This window comes from Melanotaenia boesemani, chromosome 22 (genome assembly GCF_017639745.1).
Source record: "Melanotaenia boesemani isolate fMelBoe1 chromosome 22, fMelBoe1.pri, whole genome shotgun sequence".
Taxonomy (NCBI): domain Eukaryota; kingdom Metazoa; phylum Chordata; class Actinopteri; order Atheriniformes; family Melanotaeniidae; genus Melanotaenia; species Melanotaenia boesemani.
The window spans coordinates 15,443,698-15,464,260 of NC_055703.1; the positions used below are offsets into that span (position 1 = coordinate 15,443,698).

Genomic DNA, 20,563 nt, shown 5'->3' on the forward strand with positions numbered 1-20,563 from the left:
AGAGTAGAGGAGGAAGAGGAGATAAAACAGTTCCAACATTTTAATAGTCCTTTTATATTTCTTTTGGTTAGTGGTTACACACACTGCCCAGTTTCCATGCAGCGAAGGAAGAAACAGGAAACACCTCTACTCTGAGCCCTTTCCAGATACCAATGGTATATAAGTGAATATTGGTAGGGATAACTTTTGTTTGAGTCTCTATTTCAGAATAAAAATGAGGCCTTTTTCATTTCTTGAGATTAGATTGTTTAGAATTTTGATATTTCAGCCATCTGCAGTGAAAGATATAATTTTAAGAATAAAAAGTCCTGAGATATCTCAGCATGGAAAACGCTGAAAACCTTTTATAAGTGGCTGCTATCATCAGAGATCCAGGAGGCTGTACATAGTAAGCTAATGTTGGTTAATGAAGCTAAGTAGGAAAAACTGGTTTGAATCGTCAAAATTTAAATTCCACTTTTCAAACTGACATAAGTTACATCATGTGAGCTGGAGACTGATGTGTTCTCATTAAATATGTGGGGCTTTATAAAAAGGGAGGCTCTTAATTTTTCAGCATCTTTAATTCTGTATCAAGGAAACATCACAAAACAGCAACAATTAGTCTCTTGAGTGTTTTTAAAGAAAAGCTGATGTAACACAGGTGTAAACAAGCCCCTGTCCCAGTTTATTTTAAAACATACTTTTGGTGTTCATCTCAAAATGAACATATATTTTTTTGTAAACAACAAATAGACACAATTCTTTCTATTAATCATGTGTGAATCTTTGCATTTTTTATTTCATATTGGGATTTGTATTTATTTTCAAGTTTTGACCTAGAATTGTTAAGTGCTTATTCATGTGCATGTGGTAATAAAGCGTATTCAGGTTTCTGTCTTTTTGTTGTCTTCAAGCTTACATAAAGTAGACCCAGTTTTCTTTCATGGGCCACTTGTTTATGCAGCCATAATGGGGCCAGGTACATCAGTCATTATTCTGTGAAATTAGCATGGCAGGAGTTAAATTCAATTTGGCAGGCACACATTGCAGTTATGGTCACAAACACAAGCACATCAAGCAAGGCCTTTCATTCAAATGGATCGCATTGAATAAGACTCTGATGTGTTCAGGTGTACAGTAGGTGGTCCAGGGAAGTCAATTTTCAAATCTAGGTTATGTGAAGCTCCAGATGAGACTAAGCAGACTGTTCTTTTGGATGCGGTGTAATGCATTTGGATATCTTGTTTGTCTCCAGCTACACACTGTGGTGGACAGAGGGAATCCTAGCCTACCTACCTGTTCCTTATGATGAAGGTATCTTCAACACATCCATTTCTACAACAGATCAGTTTAATCAAAGTTATTATTCTCCACTCATTCGGTTTTAATTAGAAGAAGAGTTGAGGTAAGGGTAAGTGCTGCTTTTTTAAATGCTGGTCATGGTAATGACCAAGCAGCAGTTGGTTTCACAGTGTTTTCTCCCAATCTGGCTTTTTTTTTTCTTTCTTTTTTTGGCCATCATCAACCCAGAAAAGGGATATTGGGAATTTTTGTTTAAAAATAAATAGCACAGGAGATTAGAGTTTCTGCAGTGGCCATTTTAAATCTGAAAATACAGTAAAAAGCTATCTCTCATTAATTTATCTTAATCATTTATGTCACACCAATGACGGGTTACAGAGCTATCATGAGACATGTTTTACATACTGCCTGACGTATATTTTAAACATTTGGGATAAAGTTTGGTTTTGAGCGTGTATGGTTCTGCTTGTGTGCTCTCATTTGGATGCAGTTGCATGTGAGGACACAATGAAGAAGGTCAAAGTGAAGAGGGTGAACCGCTTCGATGAAAGCATTGACATCTACACAGAATTCTTCAAACCTTACGAGCTCACATCTTTTGATGACACTTTCTGCATTGCAATGACCAACTCTGTAAGGTAGATACATGCACAACAAACCCACAGCCATTGTACATTCATATAGATTCTGCTTTATGCAACTGTATTGCCATAGTACAGGAAGACGTTGACTAATAAACACTTTTTGTGCTCATAAAGGGAATTTATGCCAAAGTCAGTGGGAGTGGATCCTAGTCCATTCACAGTTCGCAAGCCAGAGGAAACAGGAAAATCAGTCCTGGGGTGAGTGCCTCTAACTGTCTTGCAGCACATGGGATGTTATTGTTTTGTATTTTTGTTGTGAGTGTGTAATAAATCCCGTGTCACTGTGCCCTTATACACAGAGCTTCATTAGTCACTGTGTTCTCAGGTTACCAAAAATAACGCTCTGTCCTTTTCTCTGTTTTTGTGAAGAGAACCAACTGATGAGTTGTTTGTGTACCCATGTATTTTTTTTTAAATTAAAGTTAACACACAACCCCCCCCCCCCACCCCCCCAACAAAAAAACAACCCAAGATTAGTTCACCAGCTGATGGCTTCTGATTCCCTCCATGTTATTCAGCACAAAATTACAACCTGTAGTGGTACTCTGAAGTTATTTAAAAATCAACATATTTTATCTAAAATATAAGTCAATGAGCTTCTGGCTGGAAAACCTGCTTTTTTATTTATTTCTTTCACACTGATGACGATTTCATTCCTCTGAATGCAGACAAATGACTCTTCCTTAAGTTCACTCTTCTTTGACAGCTTGAGATCGCTCTACATCAGACCCATGCAAAGTCATGTGGGATTACTTTGGTTGTGAAATGGCTCCACATCCAACATAACTGCAAGTTATTGTGGTTATAATTAATGTGGGATCATTCTTTGCCTGTGTGCGCGCATGGTATGTGTTTTTTTGTCTGGGCCTAGCATCAGGAAGGGTTTGGTACAGGAAGCAAATTTTTAAACCACTGCTCTACAACATTTTTTATCTGACTGAGACCCAAACTCGTGGGCTTGGTTTTTGATTTGCTGTTCTATATCTTATGTTATTTTATGATAACCTGGAGCCTATATGAAGATGCTAAGCAGCTGAGATGAGCTTTATTTGTCAGATATGGTTCTAGTTATTTTTAAACTCTAACACCACCAGATTAAACTTAACCTGAAAAACTAACCTGCACAAACAGCTTATTTTTAGTGGTAATGTCTCCTATCATAAGTTAGAAGCGCTGCAGTGAAAACCATCTTCTTTTGGTTTTTTGGTTGACTGATCTTTAAGTGACTGATTCACACAGGTTTTTCTTGCAAAGGACAGAGAATACCGAGCTTCAAAAGGGTTACATTTCCTCAAGATATACATCCTCTGTAGAGGGATTATGAGTCTGAAATTTCCAATTGCTGGACAAAGTCAGCAGGTGGAGGTTTAGATTTCTTCAACTGAGTAATTGTGGAAGTAATGTTACCTTTACTGCCATGAGTCATAACGTGTTGGTGCCTGAGGAAAGATTAGTTATACTATGTTTAATTTTATGAGTTTGTGCTTATGTGTGTTTGTTTGTGTGCATATTTGCAGCAACAAGAGCAGCAAGGAGGAAGCGATTCTCCAAAGGAAGACTGCAGCCAGTGCACCTCCTCCCCCTAGTGAGGAGGCCATTTCTAGTACATCAGAGGACGATTCAGAGGAGGACCGGGACGATGATGGACCCGTGTCCCAGCGCTCCACCCCCATCAAACTGTTGGCAGATTCTGGGGAAAGCAGTCGCACACAGGAGGTATGAATCCACAATGTTGCCTGATGAAATAGGGTCATATGCTGAAAGACCCATCGGGTAAACACATTCTTATTGCAACGATCAACTTGATACCCATTGAAATCAGGTTGAAACACTTCTACATGGAAGTGAGAGGTAAACGTAAAGTAAGCAAGCAGCCCCTGGAAACTGTGTAACCCTTTGGGTCTAATTTTTAATATGAATCCTTTTTTTCCATCTAAATAAAAACTTCTAATAATGCAAAGATAACTAGTGTTGTTTTTTAAACCTTCAGGAAATGTCGTCTTAGTTAAAGCTGGTGCAATAACTTGTATCCTTAAAGGCATTTTGCCTTTGATTGGAGTAATTCACCCTTATTGTATTTCCTCCCGCTCACCTCCCCTGAGTCTCCTACAAGAAATTAGTTCTCTGTTTCTGTTTGTGTCAGACAGAAGTCGAGCCTTTGCTTTAATTGGTCTCTTTGATGTCCAACTGTTTTGTGTTTGTTGTTTTTCTATTATGCTCTTTATCTTTCTAGTGTTAAATTGAACTGTATTTAAGGAAAAAATGCAGAACCTTTAATACTGCACATATCCTGATGATTTTTGGATTCTTAATTTAATAAACCTTCAACTGAGGGCTTTATTTTGTTCAGAACATTTTTAAAGTTATGCATTTGATGCTTGTGTTCAGCCATTCTGGATTAGTACTGTAATACAAGCCATTTTGTATAGTCACTGCAAACATATCTGCTCTGAAACCAGCGCTACATGTATTCCTGTGTGACTCAAAGTGTGCAAAATGATGTTATTGCCACCAAAACTGTTGAGTTTGGTACACTGTGGGGTCACAGGATCCACTGCAGGACTGTGTATTTACAGACAAATCAATTTGACCAAATTCATTTTCATCCATTCAGCATTCATACAAACCCATTCATAAAAAAACAAAATAATAGCCTAGCTAAGGAAATGAACAGTTTGAATTGAATCTTGACTTTGATTCAATCCCCCACACTGAGCACGCACAAGGAAGCAGGCGACAGTGGAAAGAAAGCAAAATAAATAACTCCCTTTTAACAGGAAAGAAAACCTCCAGACAAAACCTACTTCAGGCAGGATGGTCATCTGCTTCTACTAGTTGGGGCGGAGAGGACAGGTAATAAGTTTATACATGGAAAATAAAGATCAGAGATGAAAAGGGAAGGAAGTTCTCAGTGCATCATGGGACATCCCTCAGCAGTCTAAACCAATGGTAGCATAACTTAGAGATGGCTAACCATCATTAGCTACAGTATAAGCTTTTCCAAAAGTAAGGTTTTAAGCCTAATCTTAAATTTAGAGAGGGTATCCGCCTCCTGAACACAAACTGGGAGCTGGTTCCATAAGAGAGGGGCTGATAGTCGAAGGCTCTGCCTCCCAAGTAAACCTGCTGTCTGAGAGCTGTTGGGAATATATGGAACTATGAGATCTTTGATATATATAATAGAGCCTGGTCATGAAGAGCTTGATATGTGAGAAGAAGAATTTTAAATTCTATCCTAGATTTAAAGAGAAGTTAAAACTGGAGAAATGTGATCTCTCTTGCAAGTTACTGCTGTAAATTGGCTGCTCAATTTGAAACTCATGATCATATAAATTATTTCTGCTGCTGTGTTAAAGATGTATGTTAAGTATGCACATTTAGGAATTTTTAGTTCTTCAGCAGCATCATTTAGCATCATTGGCTCATTCTTTTCTGTCATATGTACCTGCACCATCATTTACTGTGCACTAAAAACCTTCTATTAAAACCCTTCAGTGTTCACATGGTCAAATTCAGCTTGACTGGTAAGCAACCAAAATATTATTTGGTTATGCTTAGGACTCCCTTTAGCTCTCAGTTTTGATACCAACATGTCTGTCAAAATGAAGTAAAAAGGAGAATAGAAGAGTGTGTTTGGTGTGATCAAGATTTAATACATAATAAATATATATAGTTATTATTTCAGGACAAAAGATGATTCAGTCAATAAAAACCTTGTTCATGAGGATTGCTGTAGTCCTTTTGTTTGAATATTTTTGTTTTGAGTATTGACAACTTGAACAGATGTACATTTAATGTACATTGTTTAATATATCTTATTGTGAAAACATTTTTGCAGCGAACATATATAAAACGATCTTATCTAGAGTCTTTAATGCAGACCATTTCTCTCTAAAGCGGTGCATCATACTTTGTTCTGGGTTCTATTGTTTCTTCCTCCAAAGCCCAGGTATCATTAAGGAGTGTGACCCATTAAGTATGTGGGGCATGTGCTGTGGGATTTTGTCTCCTTTTAGGACATCAGGTGATATGTGGTCACCTGCAAGTGTCTGGCTTGCTGTCATTTTTTGATGGCTCATTAAATCTCTTTTTTTTTTCTTTCTCTATACTGAGGTTGATGTTGAGGTCTTTGATGGTTTCTGAAATAATGATTGATGGAAAGAAATTTTAGAGATCCATTTGCCTGAAATGTTTGTCTTGTTATTCAAATAATATTTTCATTTTACTTACCTTTTGTCAGTATTGATGACTTCAGATTTTGCAACTAAAAACTTAATAAAACTGAAATATGGTCAAGGCAATACATGACAGAAGCCATGTCAGACTGACATGCAATGGCAACAAGTACCTGGTGGCAGTGTTTGCTCTGCAGATAAACATTAAAGCTTGCTGAGATGGATTTATATGCTTTTAACACTCTTTTCTCTTATATTTTAAACATTTATATTAAATGATTAAATCCATCTTTTAGCACAACATTAATTTCTTACAGCTGCTTTTTGACCTCTCATTTTGTAGTTCACCATGTGGTGTGTGTGTGTGCATGGTAGGTGTGACAAATTGTCAAAAACGGTCATCTATATCAGTATCTGTTTCACGCCCCAGGTGGATTAGCTGCACGTTTACATCCCTCATTGACCCAGATTTCTTATGATGGCAGGAACACAGAGCACGTCAATCAGCACAGGTAGAAGGTTAGTGTGTCAACAGGATGGATCACATGCACCAGAGAACAGCATCCTCTTCAAATTGCTCAGTTTATAAGAATACCTTTCATCATGTATGAGGAGCTTGCACTTATATGTAAACTGTTGATAACAACAGCCATACTGTTTCTACGGTTACAGGCATTACGATGGCCATAATGCAACCAATGACATGAACAAGGGTGGGGTGACCCTCTCTGTCCTATTTATATGATAATAGCTGTGATTCACCTCCATTCATTTTTAAAGTTTAAGATAAGGACTGCTGGCACAGTTTTAATTTTTTTCTTGTCTGTTGACTCTGCTATAAAGCTACTGACAGAAGGACAACCTTGTGTGTTAAATAGTACCAGACACAAGTGTTTCTTCCTCGAAAGACACAAGTCAGCGTATGAGGAATTTGATTAAAAGAAAACATGAGAAGATCTGCTCTGATCTGATTCGACTAATATGTATTTTCCCACATCCATGGGAAAAATGTGCCAAGCATGACAGATCATTTCCAAGAAGACTTCCAGCTGTGGTGGTTGCCTGTAAACTAAATGATAGGTGAGGAGTGAAAACGTGTGATGTGACCATTTATTTGTTAATATAATTATTTTTTTTCAGCAAAATAAGCACTTATTTAATCACATTTAGTGTGTGTGCATAATTGAATTTAATATATACTTCAAGATGATTTTCAAACATCATGAAATGTGTCTCAATTTTACAACTTGAATCCATGCCAGTGCAGAAAGTAAGTGAGCAGAACTACATCCACACATGTTCTTATGCAAACTTTGTTTTTATTAATTGAGGCAAGAGTGTGTGCTGGAACATTTACAGCAGAACTGTTTTGATCTTCAGGGTAAGAAAAGAAGGCACCCTTTCTCTCCATCAATCCTTTTCCCCCCTTCTGATTTATGATGTATTGTCCTGCATTTTTTTCTGTGTAGTCAGGGCCTTGAGCAATGAGCCAGTAATGAATATATGTATTTCAGATTGGACATCGAGCTCACGTGCTGGGCGCACATATCTCGTGTCGCTGCCTGCGGGCCTGTCCCTGAAAATGGATTAGGTTCCAGTACGATACAAAACTGCTGAAATATTTAAACATCAGATCATTACTGTGTTTGCCATGAAGTCACACATGCTCATTTAGTGTATCCCCTCAGTATGGGTGTATGTGTGTTTGTATGGATCTGCTGTGTATGCGGGTGTATGTGAAAATCCAGGTTTTGTATACTGTATGGAAGTGTTTATATAAGAGCGTGTGTTCCAACGTAATCTTGGTTTGTATGAGGATTTGTGTACTTTTGTAATTATGTTATGTGTTCACAGCTGCTGTTTCTCTCCTGTAACACCCTGATTCATTCTCCCCTCCCTGCAGCTCAGATCAATACAGATACGTTGATAGTTAAAAGCGTCATACCGAGCATGTTTCTGTGCTGTCAGAAAAAAGCATCATGGCCACTCCTGTATGTGCTGTTACATAACAGCTGATTGTGTCTGAGTTTATAGGTAGAGAATAAACTTCCACACAGACCAACGGACCAAGAAATCTGAAGTGACTTTGAGAAGGATCCGTTTCTTTTTGTCAAATTCCGCTGAAGATTCTAAAAACTTCATTTACATTTTCATTTTACAGAAAAATCAAGGAAAAATAAAGATAATCAAAATACAAGAATGACAAGGAGCAGAAAGAAGGAAAATCTTATATATAAAATCTTATAGGTAGATATATGTTAGGTTTCATGCAGAGGTATCCATGGTGACACACCTCAGTGAGAAGTGAAGGAGTTGCTGAACCTGAGCATACCTCACCAAGCCACTTATCCTGCTTCTTTCTACAGGCCCCAAGTCAGTTCTGGAAAATTACAGATTAGGATTGGGTTACTACAAAAAAAAAAAAAAAAAAAAAAAAAAAGAAGTAAACTTTGAATATCCAATGGAGCACCATTGAATCGGCTATTAAAGCTGGAAATGATGAAGGACCACAGCAAACCACAACAACTCAGCATTGTAGAACCCTGGATATCTCTGCCTTATACTCCACAAAAATAAATGGATAAAGGGGGGGGGGGGGGGGGGGGGTTCTTATATAGAACACTACACTAAAGCTAACAATTAAAAAGAGATTTTAAAATTCCAGAATTACCCTAAATAATTAAAGGTTCATGACGAATTCTGCTTTAAAATGATTGAATAATACTCCTTTAATGTCGTTAAGTTGTTTTGTAGCTACCTGAAAATTTAATCATAGCATGTCTACTTGAGGATATAAAATTTTGTTCTTCTTATTTATTTACTTTGTATAAATGTGATGCATTGTACTTTATTATAATTTAAATCTCATTGTGATTATTCCTCACTAAGTCTTGTTCATCAATTAAGGTCTTTGTTTTCAAATGCTGTGTAAGAGGGTGTTTCTTTATCTGGGCCCTCAGAGCACATCCACAATATCAAGGGCCCTTGGGTGCTTTTGTTTTTGCTAAGATGTGCTTCGACTTTAACATTTTTAAATGGCTTCAATGTTTTTCTAAATATGATCTTTTCATCATGGTCTCTAAATGAAAGCAGCTTCCTGTTATTTCTTGGTGCTAATCTAACCTTTGTTTTAGTTTTAGTCCATTGGCACTGTGTGAACTTGATGCCCTTTTGCCTCTCTGGTCTGTCAGCTTCAACCACTCTGACCTTTTTAATTTGATCTGCTGCTTATAACGATTAATATATCTCCACAAACTGTGGACACTGTGTACGAGAACCCCAGGAGGCCACTGGCCCTGAACATGAAAGAACATAAAACCACGTCATCAGACACCAACAACCAAATTACTGTCAAAGTTGCTTAGATTACACTCCTTGGGAAACCCTAATTACTGAATCAGTTGTGGAGAAGCAACTGAACCTGATGACTTTGTTTTTATGAATGTACATACTGAATTCAGCCTCCTCGGGCATCTTTGTTCCCTTATTTTAGAAGTCATAGTCTAACTGGCAAGTAAACCTTTTAATGTGTTTCGGTCTCATTTAAATTGACATCTAACAGATTTTCTCATCTCCTCAGGAGATACAACTGACGCAAACAGTTAAGGAGCCATACGGACTCAATCTGGCTGAGTTCCCGGTTGAGGAAGACCTGCTTACTTATAAAAGGTAACCAACACAAACCCAACACGTGTAAGCCTTTAAAAATATTAACACTATAGAGCTACTTGTATGTAGTTGCATTAATTACTTACATGGGCTGTCGTGGATCCTGAAGGAGAGTTAAAGCTGCTAATCTAAAAATCTGTGATTTAATGCCCATGAAGGTTGTGCTGATTGTGGAAAATTTACAATAAAAACATTATACAGTATTCCACACCATATTTCTTCATAACAAAGTGCACCCTGAGCTGATGAAGAATAAAGAATTAATGAAAATAGTAAAAACAAACACAACCCAATAGTCTTCTACCTTTCAGTCGGAGCTGTCATCAGTCAGGTTTTCTTTTTTTTTTTTTTTTTTAATTGTCACGTTTTTATAAATGTGTAAATGGAAGAGTCCCATTCTTCTTCTGTGAGAAGTAGATGTTTCATTGTTGGAGTCAATGTACAAAGACAGAGAGGTGCAGAACAAGCAGTCAGTTTCAGCCACCCTCCCTGAGTGATGCAGGCCATACTTGGAGAAAGGGACATTATCGACTGGATCCCACTGTGTACATTACATTTCTGACCTCACTACTCTTTGTCCACTTTTGTCTACCAATTCCCTTTTCTGCATGGCCTCTCTATTTCATTTTGTCCTTTCTCCCCTATTGCTTCCAGTAATGGCGATGAATAGACATCCACACACTCTGGAAACGGAACATAACTATCTGTTCTTTAGAGGCAAACAGAATGTTTGATACAGTACGATGCTTTTGATAGAGCTTTAATAGCCTTATTTTGTGTTCTCAGTCACTGCTTTTTTTAACCCAGAGAGAATAACTGCTGTAGTCATCACCATATGGGTATTTCTTAGACACATTTGCCATTTATATGTAAATAAAAAAATTTATATTACACTTGATTAATAAGTGATTATTTACACACATCTCAAGGGTTTGCTAGAACTACTTTATGATCAAAGAAGACCTGTGAGAATTGATGGCTGTGGACTTTCCCCTTTAGTTAGCTCTGACATCTACCCCACAAAACATTTATAAGAAAATATAATGACTGAGAAAGCCAACATTTTCAGATTTGAAAACACTTTTGGAGACCAAGCAGCTTGAATGTTGCTGTTACCAAAGCAAAAAGAAGGCCCAACAAATACCAGTGTTCTCTGAAATTCCTGTATATTTGTTAAAAAGTGAACATTTCACTCAAAATAAATATTTCACATATAACACAATCATGATTAGCCTTCTTGGCCACTACTTTAAAGATAATCTACATAATCCCAGTGAGAAGAATGTTTGTAATAACACACATAACTGCTACTTAATTTATACCCAAATTATTTCATGCATATACTTTTCATGGACGTTTGGCTGTGGATGCTCTATTTTTGTTTTTCTTATGTGCACATATTTTATTTCTGTATTATATAAGATCAAACCAATGCAGTCTTCTTTTTATAAGTTCTGCAAAGCTGATTAACCTGGTATGAAGTGGGTGTGAATGTTCTTATGATTTTGGAAAATAGCAAGAAAAGTCAGACATGGGCATGACTCTCATTCAGCTCTGGAAAACAGTTTTTTAAAGGCTTTTTTGCAACTATTCAAAAGTTTAAGTGGCAGTAAAAAGTCAGTATATATAAATTCAGGAATGATATTCAGTGTTATTTCTGTAGAAGAGAAGAGATGACTTTAAAAAAATGGAATCTGATAGACATGAACTACCATCAACACATTACAAAAATGATATACATGTGTATATGAATAAAGAGATTGCTTTTAGATGTTTAATAGGAAAGCCAATGTAATCAAAATGTACTGAAAGCAGCTTTTAGAATGATTACAAAATATTCAAGTGATATGATATGGGATCCCCCTTCGTGACTCTTGTTGTGATGATTGCTTGTGACTAATAAGTTAAAAAAAAAGCAACTATTTTTTGCCAATACCTTCAGCGCCTTTGTTTGTATCTTATCTGGGCTTGATAGCAGGCACAGAAGTCATTTAAGCCAGCAAATTAACTTCCAAATTGCTATGAAGAATGTTGTTCATATCCTCCTGTAGTGGCATATAATAAGAATGAAATTGCATTCATTATTGAAGCTGGAACTTGCAAGGTCTCCAAAGATGCTAGCTACAGCCAAAGCTGTGAAAATCACTGCCTTAATATTAGAAATCATGAGCAAGAACCTGAAGGGAACTTTTAACTGTTGCACATTAGTTTGTCTTTGAGAGAGAAAAAGTGCCCACAGGGGGAAATTTGTTACATGATGATGAGTTCTGAACAATTAGAGATCTCAACAGAGATGTTCAGCAAAGAAGACAATATGAAGCCGATGAGTTCTCTAGTCTCCTTATTAGTTTTCTATTGGTGTTGTTCAGTTTCTGTGCTTTTTCTTCTTTCTACAGGTTTGCACATCTTGGGGAGAATCAGCACAGAGTGGAGAGAACTGAACGCATAAACATGGAAAACATCATTTGTTTGTGAGTAAAACATGTGATATTAATGTAGAAGTACCCAAACTCACATGTAATGCTAAGAATTTTGATACTGGTATTTGGTCGTAATCTGACCCCTTGAAATACCACTCAACATATTTTTTTAAATTGCTATGGGACCAGAATGGCGCTAAGTGGTTTCCTGCAAGGCTTCTAGCTGTGCGCTGTCTAATCTTTATGTCTTGTGTCTAGCCATACTTTTTTTTTCTTTTTAATCCACTCTATTTCCCACTCTTTCCAGCCTTTATCCTCCTGCACACTTCTACGATGACCCAGCTAGACACAGACGGGTGTTTTGTTTTGTTTTTTTTTCTTTAACCAGTTGTAAAACCTCATGGATGACAACATACAGGCATAGAAAATAACTATTGTAAACATATACAAAAAGAAAGTACTTCAGATGCCTCTTTAATACACAATATTTTTTAATTTTCTCTTTTTCAATATTCTGCATTTAAGATTTCTGCCATTTTTGCGCCCTATGTTTAGTTGTCAGTATTTCTGTTTTAATTAATGCAGACGTATTACTTCACCTTTTATCACAGTATTACACAAATATTCAACACAAACAGTGGTTTGCAAATCCATTGTCAAACATTTCCTATCAATTTTTGGCAAAATGATTATTAAATGATGAAAAATATGGTCAATACTCGCTATGCCTAAAAAAAAAAACAAAAAAAAAAAACAAAAACATAGCAGCGGTAAAAACTCACAAAGTTGCTCCCTGCTGACACTAGTGGTTTCACTAATGTCCCAAGACTACCACCAGACGTTTCCTACCATTTGAAAATGTTGAGTTCCACTGATACTACGTAATGTTTTGCTCTTAATGTTATTTATTAGGGGACTTGATCTGAAGGCCCTTTTAAAAAGATTTAACTCTATACCAGGGCTACTCAATTCGGTCCTACGAGGGCCGCAATCCAGCAGGTTTTCCATGTATCCCTGCACCAACACACCTGAGTCAAATTAGGTGGCTCTAACAGCCAATCAGGTTCTACACAATGACTCATTATACTATACCAAACTGCTCTATACTAAATAAGTATTTCTCATGTTAGGCTAGCTGGAGTTTAAAAGGCATGGCAGGTTTTTTTGTATACCTCATTCATGTACAAGACAATACAAAGTGGTTTACATAAAAACATTTAAAGGTGCAAAAAAGACATTAAAAGGTATTTTAAAACAAAGGAAACTTAAGAAAATAAAATAAATTGCATAGAAAGAGAACACGCTAAAATAGAGAGCAAAAGACAACAGAGTACATAGAGTGGTACAGACATCAATGGGAAATATGTCAGCATCATCACCATCACTGTCAATGTACAAATGTGAGACAACTTATTCAAAAGAATATCAGTTTTCTTAGAATTGAGCCAACAGAACAACATGGGCAGGAATGAAACAAATCCCTGTTTTCAAGGTAAAGAGGGATCAGACTAATGGAGGTCTAGACAGAGCTAATGAGCTAAACATGTTCTTCAATAGGTTCAGTTCAGAACAAAGTTCAACATTTTGCACCCCCTGCCTCCAGCCCAACAGACTACACACCCTCCACGAGCCCACAGTTTTCCCGTCACACCTTCACTCTGTCACCCTGCAGCTCAGTCATGGACCTTAATGCAGCCTCATCTCCCTCCACATCAGAAGACACTGAGACCTCCTCTGCCTCCACTTCTTGCCCGTCTGTCTCCTTCAGTCAGGTGAAGAAATAACTGGAGAAACTGAATTGGTTTTAAGTTCCTCCACAATACTGAACACTGCACTTTTAAGAATTTTTAATTACCTTCTTTGAACTGCTGATTCTGGAAGTCCTGCAGTCCTGGTTCTTTTAGACTTAACTGCAGCATTTGACACAGTTGACCACCAAATCTTCCTGACACGCTTGGAGCACTGTGTTGTTATCAGAGGCACTGTCCTGCACTGGTTCCCGTCTTATTTGTCGGTCTTTCTGTGTTCATCTTGAGGAGATTTCCTCATCTGTATCCCCTCTCAGTTGTGGGGTCCCACAAGGGTCCATTTTGGGTCCACTACTTTGTATATGCTGCCTTTGGGGTCTATATTTCAAAAGCACAATATTGCCTACCATTGCTTTGCAGATGATGTTTAGATTTATGTACCTTTAAAACCATAAAGAGATTCTCTTACTAATCTGCTTATATGCTTGAGAGATTTGAAAGCGGGAATGGAATTAAACTTTCTCCATTTAAATGAGGCGAAAACTGCAATCATAGTCTTTTTAGGACTTTTTAGGACAAAACTTTATTACATGTTTTTAAAGCCTTGAGCAGTTTAGCTCCCTTGTATCTGTTAGAGCTGCTGCACCAGCATGCGTCTTCTGCACAGCTCCTTCTGAAGGTCCTGTCTTTTAGGCTCAAATCCAGGGGTGACAGAGCTTTTTCGGTTGCTGCTCCAAAGTTGTGGAATAGTTTGCCAGTTCACATTAAAAAAGAGTTCCTGGGCTGTGGGAAAGATCCTGCCTTGTTCCAGTGCCCAAAAAATCCCAACCATCTGAATTAAATGACTACAGACCAGTTGCTCTCACATCATGAAAGTCTTTGAGAGACTGTTACTGGCTCACCTTAATAAGCAGGTGATCACCATTCAGGACCCATTACAGTTTGCAGGGTTGAAGATGCCATCATCTACCTCCCTTTAAAGAGCCCACTCTCACCTGGACAAATCATGTCCATAAACTATTATGTGAGAAGCTCCATAAATTCCAGTTGGATACCTCCACCAACAACTGGATTTATGACTACTTAACAAACAGACCACAGTTTCTGAGACTGAAAGGTTGTAAGTCTGAGATGGTGGTCAGCAGCACTGGAGCACCGCAAGGGACTGTGCTCGCACCACCTCTCTTCACACTATACACCTCAGACTTCCAATTCAACTCTGAGTCCTGTCATCTGCAGAAATACTCTGATTACTGCCACCTCCCAGTTTGGCAGTTGTGGGGTGTATCAGTGATAAACATTGTTGACTTCAGGAAGAACAGGAGTTAACAAAACGCTGTCTACATCCTGTGAGAAGAGGTGGGGGTAGAGTAGAAATACAAGTACCTTGGAGTTCACCTAAACAACACACTAGACTGGAAATGCAATACAGAAGCAGGAAGGGACAGATCAGACTCTACTTCTTAAGGAAGCTGAGATCATTCAGTGTCTGCACCAAGATGTTACATATTTTCTATTAGTCTGCTGTGGAAAGGGCAATCACCTTTGCATCTCTGTTAGGGCAGCAGCATCGGAGCCAGAGACTGAAAAAACTAATCAAAAAAGCTGGTTCTGTGCTGGGGATAACTCTTTCGTTTGTCCAGAAAAGAATGCTGCACAAGCCCAGAAAATAATGGATGATTCTTTACATCATCTACACAACACAGTGAAGAAACAACAGATTGTGATTAGTGTGAGGCTTTGTCAAATCCAAAGAAAGACAGAGAGGTACCGGAGATTCCTGCCAGTAGCCATCACCCTCCAGTACAAAGCAATTATTATTGCTTTTTTTAGAGCTGTCCAAAGACATGCATGTTAGAGTAATTGGTCATGCTAAATTCTCACTATGAGTAAGTGTGACTGTCTCTCTGTGTTGGCCCTGTGATAGACTGGCAACCTGTCCAGGGCGTACTCTGCCTCTCATCTGCTAATTGCTGGGAAAGGCCCCAGAATCCCCACAACCCTGAATTGGACAAAGAAGTATAGAAAATAAATTAATTGTTTTTAGTTAAAAAAAAAAATAAAACTACTATAACATTGCTGTTTCTCTCTGGGATTAATTAAGTATTTGTTATTTCATTTGATTCATTTAATGAGTTTCATACCTGATTTAGTTGGCTAGTATAAACTTTAAGCCAGTATTGCTTGCTTGTGCTTGTGGTGGTATACAGAGTATTGCTACTTGAACAAGCAGAAGTATTGCTACTCTTTATGATTAGCTGCTCACACTGCTGTCTGGTGACAGGCTGGTGACGGCAATTCGTTCTTGAAAGTACTATCAAGGCACAAAGCAAAGCATCTCACAAGTGAGTTTGGACACCAGCCCTTGAGGACCAGCATTGAGGATCCCTGATTATCACCTTTCTTGACACTGATAGGTCAATCATGGCTGTCAGTAAGAATGAATGAATTGAATGAAGTCATTTCAAGGGCATCCCAAATACTGGACACAGGATCAGTGGTGTAGGTGCATTTATAGATTTAAATGGCTCACATGTATCTGTAATAGCATTCTGAGGTCTCACTTGTTCAATTTTTTACAAGTAAATATCAGGTGAAAACAAAAACAAGGAATGAAATATTAGGAAAGGTTGCTTTTGTGCTGTTCTGTTTTTAACTTTATCTTCAAGAAAGATGCAGAAGAATGTGCAGTCATTCACTCTGCTCTTGGTCTTCTTAAGATATTACTTTAAGAGATATTTAAGCAAAAGGTTTGGAAATAATGTCCTGTTGTGATTTGCATTGTAAAGACATCCATGCAAGCAGGTATTTTTAAGGTTGGTTGAGTGCATCATACTTGGTTGAAATACAAACACTTTGGATATAACTTTAGATGAAAAATAAGCAAATGGAGTACAAAAATAATTTCACGTGGCAGTGCTTTTTCTTCCTTCTGTGCTGCACGTTGCCATGTGAATTCACAGCTTACAGTGTGTGTGCAGGCGGAGAGGATATTCATAGTTAACAGAGTGTATAAGAGGAGACCATGTGTAAGAAGGTTTTTCTTTGACAATCATTTCTTAATAGTCTATGTCAAAGCTTGCGTTTTTATGGCTATGTGAAGCTGATGTTTCTGTTGTCCTTCTATATTTCCACTCTGGGTTTTCATTGGTTCATCCATCCTTGTGTGAGGTCCACAGGCGTGTTGCTTTTTGTCTAAATGTGTGGTCCCAGTCAGAGGCTCTTAAGTCTGTCACCTCCCTCTGTGTCGTTCCTTTATTGATCCATCAGGAATAAGGGACGCTGACTCAAATGGTGGAGGAAAAAAAGCAGAAAGGATGTGAATCCTGTGGCAAATTTCTGTTGAGAAGCATCACTGAGGTGAAGAGATGTACTTTCTCCTTCAGTTATGGGAGCTTTAACTGTGATTAGGATTAATGCATCTAAAACTGAGAGACTAGTTTCTATGTTTTATTAATTTTTTTCCCCATTCTGTTTTTTTTATCTTTGTTTACATCACAATAAAAAGAAGACAGAATGTGTTGCAAGTTCATATTAAAATCAAAACGTGAGCATATTCTCCATAGTGCTCTTGTATTTTGAGCCGATTATTCCTTGATGGCCTGATCTCAGGGCTGAGCTACATTCCCATCTCGTGTTAATTTAATTAGTTTAATTGTAATTGTTTAAAATGGGTTGGAAAGAAGAAAATATAATTTGTTGATTAGATATAATGTGCTTCCTCATCTCAGAACTCACACTGAACAGACATGTGACATTAGTATAAAAACAGGCGGCGTTTCTTTATGCACTTTTTTTAATTTTCCACGTGCTGCAGACATGCACCTCTCACCATTTTGTCAGTCTGTTCTCACCCCCAAGCCTTCGATTCCCAGCTGAGTTATTTGCATTGAAAAACTGAGGATTTTTTTTTTCTTTTTCCAAATTAAAAGCTTCTTCAATCTAGCAGAGCTTCTAAAAGCCAATAGTGAAGGAGGCATGTGCCTGAACAGCTTCTCAAATGGAGCCCCAGCTGCTGTTGGTTCTGGCTGACTGAGCGAACGACCTGACAAGCACGCTGTTGTTAATCCATTCTGAAGATGATGAGACATGCTTTAGAGTTTAGTTTCTGAGAAATCATGAGTAATTTTGCCGTAAAAGCACCCGTCTCTGCCATCCTCATGTTGTTTCCATTAACACTTCTTTTAATGACTCATTGTCAGCAGCAGGGTTTTACAGCCGTTGGTTGGATGAAAAAAGATTTTTAACTACAGTCTTTGATTGTCAAGTGGCAGATATAGATAGAAATATTTCCCATAATGTGAAAAATAAACTGGTTCTTGCAAAGCCACGTGAGTTGCCTTAAGAGTTTTTTTTTTTTTTTTTATGTATTTCCATCCATTTTTTCTTTGTATTTTTCCCTTTCTTCGCAGAGAGCCCGTGTCCTGCTTCCCAGAGGACAGCATCTACAGCGTTTCTCTTCCACAGGTGGACAGAGAGAGTCGAGAAGTGTTTGAGAGCCATGTGCTGACAGGTCAGGGCCAAGTGAGGGCGCTGTGCAGAGAGGACATGCTAATATACAGGGAGTATGTCAAGAACAGATACATGTGAGACTCAAATAACAGGAAGTGGATCTCTGTTACCAATAGGAGAGGCCTAGACCATCATCTACTGTTAAGTATGACATTCCAACTTAAAGACTCAGAAATGTTTCAGTTTGAAGAGTTTTCTTGGTGGAACCAAATGAAAGTAAGAAAGGTTTTTGTTGGATTAAAAAAAAAAAAAAATCTTTTTTGTTTTTTTTTTTCCTCCCTTCTATTTATTGAGATACTTAAAAAAAGAAGTGACACTGGGATTTAAAAAAAGAGAAAACTTGAGGTAGGTTTCTTTTCAAATGAGATTATGTTTAATATATTTCTAATTATTTTAGTTATTATAGTATTTTTTTTATTGGTGCAGTCATGACTGAAAAGGCTACCTGTATGGTGCTTTTTTATTTGTTTTTTTTTTCACATTGTTTAATTTCAGTCAGTTTCAGTTTTTTTAAAGATATATTACTTATGTCATTTTCAGTTATGTGAATTCATGTAAACTGCTTTGAATCTTAGAAGTTGGAAATGGTACTTATGGGCTGCCTCTCCATCCTGTGTGTACAGTTACATAATGTTTCATTTAACTTTGCAGGGAGCTTGAGAAAAGCATGGGCTTTGAATGATTTTTAACAAAAAGCCCTCTTCAAAAAGTGCTGTTCACCATCCATGGCAAACATTTTCCTTTTACTCTTTTTGCCTTTTGATTTTTGTGACACTTCAGCCTGCGTTCTTGTTTTTTTTTTCTATATCTTTAATTACTTGAAAACAGCATTTCATTTTTTGGGACGTAAATATGTCAACATTTGAATTTTATGCTATGACTTATCAAGGTCAGTGTCTATTGCCATTTTTTAAAAATGATAAAATTACTATAATCTACAAAGTTTAATTTTATTTGTATGAATATTTATGAGATGTCAACTGATTATCGTGCATAATGCTAAATTAAACCTTCATTCATTAACATTGTGTGGAAAAGTTGTTGTTTCTTTCACTTTGCTTTATTAATTTGTCCCTTGAGAGGGCAATTTGGTTTCCAGCAGAGATCATCTGTCACATTTTTAAAACATAAGACATAAAAACATAAATATATATAAGTTATGAACAGCTAATTAAAAGAGATTCACCAAGTGCTCAGTCCAAATTATCTAAAAACAAGGTACATAATAAAAAATAAATAACCAATAAATTCCTGTTAGCACTTTGCTGTAGTGTTTCTCGGAGCTCTACCCGTCTTCACTTTGCACATGCAGAAACGAAATCTTGCTCCTTTCATTCAGCTCCTGCAGCTGTTCATCTTTCCCTCACCTCTGTGTGAGTTCCTTTTTCTCTCCCATCTTTTCATCCATTAAGAACTCCCACCCCTCTCACCCATGCTTATCTTCTTCCTCACACTTTCTCTCTTACCCTTCACACAACTTAAGTAGTCAGCTTCAACCACAGGTGTCAGAAAATGTGAAATGTGATGAAGACCGCCACCCCTGTGATACTCTTATGTGTACAGTTGGCATTCTGACTGACCACTGGTCGCTGCATTAGTGCCGCGTGAGTATCAGACTGGAGAACAAGAGGAGGGCTGGCTCAGCATGTGATATGGTGAAGAATGGCAGTGGCGCTGAATTAAAATCACTTCTGTTGAATAAAAAAACCAAGTCAAGGGGAGAAAATAAATTTCTTCCATATTTTTAAACCCCTTAGCACTGGGAATTTAATTGTAATTATTATAGATTGAATTTAAGATATTGGGAAATGATTGGGAATTTAGGAAGGACACATTTCACCTTAAGTGAGAAGAGCCTCTCAGCAGACTCAGAAGGCTCCTTTCTGTATTGTTGACTGTTTTTGTTATGAGAGCAGTAGAGCTGTATGAATTATGTCAAGATGCCTCTGTAAGACGGGTGTCATAGTTTGTGTTTGTCGGCTAAAAAGTAGTTGGTCAAGATGGCTAACATCTTCTCTACTGCGATGTTTAAACTTATAAGTCTTATGCACTGTTAAACAGTGATAAGTCTAGAAAAGAGAAATATTTTAGATTAAAAAAAATTCTCAATG

General features: G+C 37.5%; 1 protein-coding gene across 2 annotated transcripts in view; it reads left to right on the forward strand.

Moving 5' to 3' along the window:
- The window catches only part of fig4a (FIG4 phosphoinositide 5-phosphatase a), a 46,363-nt gene extending 26,888 nt beyond the window's left edge, over positions 1–19,475 (forward strand). For both annotated transcript variants that reach the window (XM_041976146.1, XM_041976145.1), the window contains 7 exons: positions 1,238–1,296; positions 1,775–1,922; positions 2,043–2,126; positions 3,446–3,644; positions 9,684–9,772; positions 12,169–12,243; positions 18,353–19,475. In XM_041976146.1, the coding sequence (XP_041832080.1) occupies positions 1,238–1,296; positions 1,775–1,922; positions 2,043–2,126; positions 3,446–3,644; positions 9,684–9,772; positions 12,169–12,243; positions 18,353–18,530 (832 nt within the window). In that variant the 3' untranslated portion in view covers positions 18,531–19,475. The remainder of the gene's footprint in view (positions 1–1,237; positions 1,297–1,774; positions 1,923–2,042; positions 2,127–3,445; positions 3,645–9,683; positions 9,773–12,168; positions 12,244–18,352) is intronic.
- The last annotated feature ends 1,088 nt before the right edge of the window (positions 19,476–20,563 follow it).